The following is an 8830-nucleotide window of genomic DNA, read 5'->3' as shown; positions in this document are numbered from 1 at the left end:
CAGGCCAGCGTCCCTAGGCCCCCAGGGCCCCTGCACACAGCCGCAGCTCCTGCACCCCCGGGCCCAGCCATGAGCCCTCCCTATGCAGGGGCCCCTGGGGTCAGCACTGGTTGGGGCCAGGAAGCAGGGTGGCCGCAGATACGGCCCCAGGCCCAGCGCTGAGGACAGCTCGTCCCTCCAGGGGCCACAGTGAGAGGCCCAGCTCCAGATCCAGGAACACGGGAACCCTGGCCCAGGGTCTCTGCCAGACCTTCGGTTTAAGATTCTGAGTGTGACCTCAGAGGGCTGAAAAGACCAGACTGACCTCAGGCCCTGTGGACAGAGTGACTCTGGGCAGACCCCGTCCACAGGTGTCCTGCGGGCTCACAGGCCCAAGCAAGGGCAGGGCCCTGGCCTGGCCCCAGGGGCAGACACCAGAGAACCTGCCAATCAGAAGTATGCAAAGCAACTTCAGAAAAGATGGGCAGTGCTGGAGGATGTACACGCTGACATTAGACTCCACAAGCTTCAGTGATGAGACAACACGGCGCTGTCTCGGGACAGTGACAAGTGAAACAGAATCACCCCAAATGCACCCACATGGAGAGCTCGAGTAAGCACCGAAAAAGGTGCCAAGGTATTCAAAGGTTGGTCCCTTTGAGAAGTGGCATAATCGTATTTAAAGAGTATCAGCCTGGACTCCCACCTCACACCCTCTGTGTCCAGGGAGGGGCTCTGAGGCCAGATACACAGGCAGCCCAGGGCCCAGCACCCCAGCCTGGCATGTCTGCAAGAGGAGGGGCGGGCTGGCTACAGGTGGAGCTGGGGCAGGGTAGGCAGGCCATGCCAGCAGTGGCATCACACACAAAGGGGGTGATGGGCAGCGGCGGCTGTGGAGGGAAGGCTGGAGGCTCGGGTGCAGGAGCTGACCCCGACCAGGAAGGGGCCCAGCCAGGTCACACTGAGGAGCAGAAGGCAGGAATTTGGCATGTGGCTGGACATGGTCCAGTGGAGAGCTGAGGCCATGGGGCAGACCTCCTGCCCGGGGCTCCTGGAAGGACCATCCACTCAGCAGCCCTTCCCGAGGGGCCCAGCAGTGCCCTGGGCTGACGCCGACAAGCCCCACCGTCACTAACCGGGCCACCTCGGCCAGTCTGGGAGCCCGTGCTGGGGGCGGCACCGGGCCACTCACGGCGGGCGACAAGGATGACCAAGCCCACCCCTGTCTCATGTAAGATGAGGAAAACAGGTTTAACCCTGTAAGCCTCTTGTGAAACTACCTATACTTACTCAATCTGAAAGACTGTCTTTCCTCCTGTGATCAGATCCCAACCACTGAAATGCCTTTTTTAATGGCACAATGGATCATAGTGTACTTGTTTTTTTTTTAATGTCCTTTCTTGGCCAAATAAAAGAGCTAGCAACTGTCAACGTGGAGCAAACACAGACTTGAAAACCCTGTGCTGGTCTCAAGTCATCTGGAAATGCTAACAGTCCAGAAGATACACAGGTTCCCCCAGGGCAGGGGTCACGGAAGGCTCTGGAAGGCCAGGACCAACGGGGTAGGCAGTCTGGTCAGGGGCCGCCCGGCGGGGAGAAAGGATAAGAGGGCTAGGGGACCTGGGGGTGCAAGCGGCCAGGAAAGCACGAAGCAGGTTGGGGACCTGGAAGCTGAGGCTACGGGGAGAGCCGGAGGTGTCCAGGGAAGGGCCCGCGCCCCTCTCCAAACCACCGGTGATGACACCCTCTGGCCACTGGGCCAGGGTTGGGAAAAGCACCCGCCTGAGCCCAGGGACACCACCCCAGGGGCCCCCAGGCGGCAGCACAGGAGGCCCACACTTTCTCATGGCGGTTCCTGACGCTGAAGATGGACGAGCCCGAGCGCCTCAGCTCAGCACCACGCACGCCAGTGAGTCTGCGCCCCTGAGGGGCGTGGTCCCAGTGTGTGACGGGGGCACGCGCACCCCCAATCCCCAGCGTCAAAAGTGGGATCTAGAACACTATTCACTTAAATGCGATTCTACAAAACGCCTATGGACTTGAGAGGCTGGCAGGAAACAGCAAAACACTCTCACAGCGCTTCCTCCGATGTCCTGGGCGTCCAAGTTCCCACAGGGAGCATATGCTACTTCCACAATCGGAAAACAATGCAGGCTACTTCAAAAAGGAAACTCCAAGACTGATTTACAACAAAATTGCACACAAAATCTGCCAAGGGCCCTCGGGTGCCTCGTTCTGGACCCCGAGACTGGGCGAGGCAGTCGGTGGACAGACGGCAGGGAGGACAGGTGGACTGACGGAAGGGAGAATGGAAGGGCGGGCCAGCGGGCAGAGAGTGGGCGGGGCGGTCCCGGCCTGTGTGTGTAGATGGACGGCAGGGAGGACGGGCGGACTGATGGAAGGGAGGATGGGAGGACGGGCAGGCAGGTGGGCAGACAGTGGGCGGGGCAGTCCCAGCCTGTGAGCATGGACGGACAGCAGGGAGGACGGGTGGGTGTGTGGGGCCCACCAAGAGGTGCAGCGGGTGTGTGGGGTGTGTGGGGCCCACCGAGAGGCGTGGCCTGGCCCTGTGTCCGGTCTCAGCCACAGAGTGCTCCTCCGTAAAATGGGAAGAACACTGCCTGCCCTCCTCCTCTCCAGGGTGTTGGCAGGATGCAAGGAGCCGAGGGCAGGTATGAGTCCTGCCCTGAGGAAGTCCTGTTCTGCTGCCATAACTGCTAACTCCGGAGCATCAGGAATCACCAGGGCAGAAAACACTGAGCCCACAGGTGACCAGCCCAGACCTCGGAGTGCAGCCAGGCGCCCGTCCAGGATCCCCCAACCATAAGATGCCCTGCGAGGGGCCAGCCAGGGATCTCAGAGACATGGGGCAGCTGCTGAAGGCGGGCACTTGCTGAGACCTGACAAGGAGGCATCTGCAGGCACTGGTCCCTGGGGTTCCTGCTCCCGGGGACCAGCCATCAAACATGTCACCACAGGACAGGTTCTCCTCTGGGGGCCCCGGACTGCTCGTCCGGCCATGAGCAATGGTGGGGGTGTCGGGGAGGCCCCACATGGCCCACAGACTACAGGGCAGCCTCCATCCCAGGAGCCCTGCAGAGCAGGGGGTGGCGGTGTCGGGGGGAGGGGGGCTGGCAAAGCTGGACGCCACGGAGCAGGACCGGGAAGGTCCCTGGGTGCAGGCACAGTGCTCGGGGGACAGGTCCTTCCACCCCTCCACTGGGGCACCAGGCTCAGCTCTGCCCAAGCACCCAGCCTCCCCAGGACCTACAGGCCCCAGTGCCTCCTCTGAGCTGGACAGGTTTAAGATGGAGGCCGCCCGGGAGAGAGGCCCTGGCCTCTCCCGTGGACGCCAATGCCAGGAAGAGACACGCGGTCCCGGCCGCAGCCTGCGCCCCTCCCGGCTCCTGCGGTCCACCACCCCCAGCACCCCTTCCCACGCAGGATGGCTCAGGCAAAGGGCTCAAGGGCTCAGACGCAGGCCTCCTCCTTAGGGAGCCCCCACTCCAAGCCACGCTGGGATCACAGCCCGCAGGGCTCCAGGGTGGCCCCCACGGTGGCCCCCAGGATGCCCTGAGAAGGGCCTGGCAGCCTTGGCCATGCTGGCCAGGCTTTCTCTTCCAGAGCCCTGACCCTGAGGGAGCAGAACCTCACCCCAGAGCAGCCCGACACAGCCCGACCCAGCCTGAGAGAAGAGCTGGGGGGCCCCCAGAGGCCGCCCCAAGCACACAGCGCCCCCCCGTCCAGCTGCGTGCCCACCATCTGCACACTGGCCGTGCCAATGGCAGCCTGTGTCATGTAGAGTCCCCACAGGGGTGTTCACAGTGTGCGGCCCTCTGTGTGCTCTGGTGTGTCGTATGCAAGTGTGGGCACAGTCAGCGAGGCGAACAGTGAGCGAGGGATGTGACCCCCACGGAAGCATGCCTGTGCACAGGTGTGTCACAAGGGCGTCGTGGGCATGGCTGAGACCCTGCTGGAATGACACCCATGCACCCACCCAGCTGAGGGGCTGCTGTGCGGAGAGGGTGGTGTGCTGGGCAGTGCAAGGCACACCCGTGCACACCCACGGGCACTGCACACACTCACAGGCTGTCCCGTAGCTCCTGCGTGTCACCTGGCATCCCCAGGGACTGGAGGCTCTGCTCCAAGGAGGTCACTGCGGGAGAAGGGGCCAGGGTCAAGGGCAGCCAGAGCTCCACCAGGCGGTCCCCACTCGGGTGAGCCACCCACCCTGCCTCTGCCCGGGGATGTGGGTGCCAAGGCTAGGAGTGACCCTGCACCTGCCGGAGCCAGGATGCCAAGGCCTCAAGCCCGCCACCCCCACAGCATCAGTCACACTCCAGCAGGGCCCAGGCCAGCCTTCTCCCCAGATAGTCTGGGACCAGGGCCCAGGCCCGCGTAGGGCTCAGGGGCTCTGCGGAGCTGCCTTCAGGAGGCCTCCCTGGTTCTGGGGAGGGGGCTGCCGTCCTCCTGGGGTCAGCACTCTCTGACCTGGTAGAGCTCAGGGCTCGGGACAAACACCAACCCCTGCCACGAGGGCATGGGGAGCCCTGCCTGCCTCGCATCCACATCTCTGTGTCCCTCGGGGGTTGAAGACAAGCCCAGGCCTCGTGAGGTGTGGCTCTTGCCCCCACCCCCAACCCTGGTGACCTGTGAGTGGGCCCTGCTGGTCTGAGGGAGGCTCTGACACACTGCCCCCCAGGGGCCGGGCAGGTCACAGGCGTGTGATGCGGGAGGGAAGATGGGGGCGGAGGGGGCACCTGCCAAGGTCACAGCCCGGCCTGAGACCACAGCACTGGGCTCACACTGCACCCTGCCCGTGGTCCTGAGTCACCCGGGCCGGGAGAGGGCACCTTAACAGGCTCGTCCACCACCCCACGTCACCCTGCAATACACTTGGCAGCCCGGACAAGGGCAGGGCAAGGCCCAGGCACAGACTCACCGTTGGAGTTGATTTGGAAGATGTTGGCCGACGTCTCTTGGAACAGCTCCTGGAGGTCACTTGGGTCTATCTGGGTGGCTGCAAGGAGACAGGGGAGGGGGTCACACCTTCACTGTGCAGCCTACAGGAGCCCAGGGCCACCATGCTCACACAGTCACCTCCTCCCAGCTCTGCCCCCCAGGGGTCTGGCAGAGCCTCAGAGATGGAATAGGGGCTGCGATGTTCAGCGGGGGATGGAGGGAAAGACAAAGAGACCAAGCCCACTCCCTGGAAAAACAGCAACCTCAGAAACCACGGAAGCCGAAAGACCATGGAATGACACCTCTAAGTGCTGAAAGAAAGGAAAAAAACCAGTCAACCCGAATTCTATACCCAGTGGAGATACATTTCAAAAACAGAGGCAAAATAAAATTGATTGTCAGGCAAAAAATGCTGAGAGAAGTTCTTCCCGCTGGAAAGAGATGCAGGACAGGAAATGTTAAAGGGAGTCTGTCAGGTCAAAGGGGCCCTGGATCTGCGGGAGGAGCTGAAGGGTGCGGTGGGTAAGCCCAAGGCAGGCAGAGACATCCTGTCTCGTTCCTGGTCTAGTCAGGGGGCAGGGACCGCCAGGAACGCCGTGTCAGCCAGTGTGAGTGTGCAGCGGGCGCAGGTGGGAGCCTGGGGAGGCGCTCACACACCTGGGGGAGGCAAGGCTGCTCCGTGAGGGGACGCTAAAAACACCTGTCACGCACTCCAAGCCACCGCCATCAGAAACACCCGTGAGCCACAGCAGAGGTCACACACAACACTACACTACACTACACTCTGAAGAAAGGAAGGAGAAGAGAGAAAAGAAACAAGAACACAGGGGAAACAAAGAACCATCAAAGTGGCAGGTTCATCCATGAACACACGGGTCTCAACACCAGAGAGAAGCCACCTACAGCCAGCCGTGCGCCACGACCCCACATGGCCAGCAGGCATCACAATGGAGCTCGGGTTCAGAGCCACTCCATCGTCCCCTTAAGGTCAGGGACAGCTCTGCTGCCCCCGCTCAGTCCACAGGAGAGACGTCAGATAGGACAGAGGCAAACTCGACAGCATGCTGGACACAACAGGCCCAGCTCAGCTCAGCAGAGTTGCTCAGGCGTGCCCGACTCTGCGACCTCACGGACCACAGCACCCCAGGCCTCCCTGTCCATCACCAACTCCCAGAGTTCACTCAAACTCATGTCCATTGAGTTGGTGATGCCATCCAGCCATCTCATCCTATATCGTCCCCTTCTCCTGCCCTCAATCTCTCCCAGCATCAGAGTCTTTTCCAAGGAGTCAGTTCTTCTCAACAGGTGGCCAAAGTACTACAGTTTCAGCTTCAGCATCAGTCCTTCCAATGAATATTCAGGACTGATTTCCTTTAGGATGGACTGGTTGGATCTCCTTGCAATCCAAGAGACCCTCAAGAGTCTTCTCCAACACCATGGTTCAAAAGCATCAATTCTTCGGCACTCACCTTTCTTCACAGTCCAACTCTCACATCCATACGTGACTACTGGAAAAATCACAGCTTTAACTAGACAGACCTTTGTTGGCAAAGTAATGTCTCTGCTTTTTAATATGCTGTCTAGGTTGGTCGTAACTTTTCTTTCAAGGAGCAAGTGTCTTTTAATTTCATGGCTGCAGTCCCCATCCGCAGTGATTTTGGAGCCCCCCAAAATAAAGTTGCTCACTGTTTCCACTGTTTCCCCATCTATTTGTCATGAAGTGATGGGACCAGATGCCATGATCTTCACTTTCTGAACGTTGAGCTTTAAGCCAACTTTTTCACTCTCCTCTTTCACTTTCATCAAGAGGCTTTTTAGTTCCTCTTCACTTTCTGCCGTAAGTGTGGTGTTATCTGCATATCTGAGGTTATTGATATTTCTCCCGGCAATCTTGATTCCAGCTTGTGCTTCTTCCAATCCAGCGTTTCTCATGATGTACTCTGCATAGAAGTTAAATAAGCAGGGTGACAATATACAGCCTTGATGTAGTCCTTTTCCTATTTGGAACCAGTCTGTTGTTCCATGTCCAATTCAAACTGTTGCTTCCTGACCTGCATACAGATTTCTCAAGAGGCAGGTCAGGTGGTCTGGTATTCCCATCTCTTTCAGAATTTTCCAGTTTGTTTTGATCCACACAGTCAAAGGCTTTGGCATAGTCAATAAAGCAGAAATAGATGTTTTTATGGAACTCTCTTGCTTTTTTCATGATCCAACAGATGTTGGCAATTTGATCTCTGGTTCCTCTTTCTTTTCTAAAACCAGCTTGAACATTAGGAAGTTCACGGTTCACGTATTGCTGAAGCCTGGCTTGGAGAATTTTGAGCATTACTTTACTAGCATGTGAGATGAGTGGAACTGTGCGGTAGTTTGAGCATTCTTTGGCATTGCCTTTCTTTGGGATTGGAATGAAAACTGACCTTTTCCAGTCCTGTGGCCACTGCTGAGTTTTCCAAATTTGCTGGCATATTGAGTGCAGCACTTTCACAGCATCATCTTTCAGGATTTGAAATAGCTCAACTGGAATTCCATCACCTCCACTAGCTTTGTTCATAGTGATGCTTTTAGTAAAAGAAAAAACTCACCAAGGAAATTAGAAAATATTGTAAACTGAATGGAAAGATAATAATATACAAATGCATGTAAATAAAGTAATGTGGCAAGCCTAATTTATAGCAATAAATACTTACATTAGAAAAGAAGTCCCCAGTCAATGATCCGACAGAAACAGATTAACCCCGAAGTAGGAAGGAAACATTAAAGGTCAGCAGAAATCAATTAAATTGGCATGGATAAGTAGAGAAAATTGATGATGTCAAAACCTGGCTCTTTGAAGCAATCAATAAAACTAATAGACTTGCAGCCAGATTAGAGAACAAATAGAAAGACACCAATTAGCAACAACAGGAGGGGAGAGGAGCTCTCACTACAGGTCCTACAGGCATTCGGACGACAGGACCTTCAGGAACAAGTGGAGCCAGCACCTCTGTCAACTCAGATCCACGAGCAAGGCCCCGGAAAGACACCCGACCGTGACGCTCGCTGCAGCAGAGCAGGCGGCACAGGCTGTTAAAGGGACCGTGGTGACGCTCTTCCCACAGAGAAAGAATGCCGTCTCGGATGGCGGCCACAGTTAAGGGGATAATACCAATTCTACAGAAATCCTTTCAGAAAACAGGAGGAGGAAATGATCACTCACTCACTTCAAGACTGACTTATAGTTTCTGTAATCAGACAGCGAGGGCTGAAAAAGCAGCGACACAGATCGAGAGAAACACGAGAACGGGGCTCCGGCTCATTCTGGGTTCCTCCAACAGTGCCAGACTGGATACCTATGGAACCTCGACCCCAAACCCACCAGGCTCAAGCGTGAACGCAGCGAGGACCACAGCGGGACAATACGGGGGTCTGGTGGATCCCTTGCCTCCAGAATCAAGACTGAGCAGCTGCACACGACGGGCCAGGAGAGGGACGCAGGGGTCAGCAGACACTGCTGGGAAGGTCAGACGGATGGACAGAAAGCACAGGACAAGCCCCTGCCTGGAGCAGGCTGCCACTGCAGTAAGGGCCCTCCTCCGTCAGCCCAGGGAGGCGGGAATCAGGGTGACCACCAGCAAGGACGCAGAGGCCTGAGCTCATACAACCGCTGTGGACGACGGGGCAGCAGCTTCTGACAGCTGAACTCACTCTCACGTGGGACCAGCAATCCGACTCGGGAATTCATCCAAACCCCCAAGAAAGCAAGGCTGCGTGTCCACACACAGACATTCCCATGCTCTTCCTCCACCGGTGAGGAGCCCGCCCCCAGCACGGACAGGGCATGGACAGCCAAGTATGCCCTCCTGAGCGTGGGCAGGACGAGGTGCCAACACCCACACCTCTGGTCAGTCCT

At 57.6% G+C, this 8830-nt stretch overlaps 1 protein-coding gene across 1 annotated transcript in view; it reads right to left on the bottom strand.

The window, feature by feature from the left end:
* TSNARE1 (t-SNARE domain containing 1) overlaps positions 1-8830 on the bottom strand; it is a 22191-nt gene that overhangs the window by 3174 nt on the left and 10187 nt on the right. The window contains exons 5-6 of the mRNA XM_010858816.1: positions 4922-4999; positions 4066-4135 (exon numbers count right to left, since the gene is read on the bottom strand). Of these exons, the coding sequence (XP_010857118.1) occupies positions 4066-4135; positions 4922-4999 (148 nt within the window). The remainder of the gene's footprint in view (positions 1-4065; positions 4136-4921; positions 5000-8830) is intronic.

Source organism: Bison bison, unplaced genomic scaffold, assembly GCF_000754665.1.
Source record: "Bison bison bison isolate TAMUID 2011002044 unplaced genomic scaffold, Bison_UMD1.0 scf7180017864444, whole genome shotgun sequence".
Taxonomy (NCBI): domain Eukaryota; kingdom Metazoa; phylum Chordata; class Mammalia; order Artiodactyla; family Bovidae; genus Bison; species Bison bison.
This window is presented reverse-complemented; position numbering and strand designations above follow the sequence as displayed.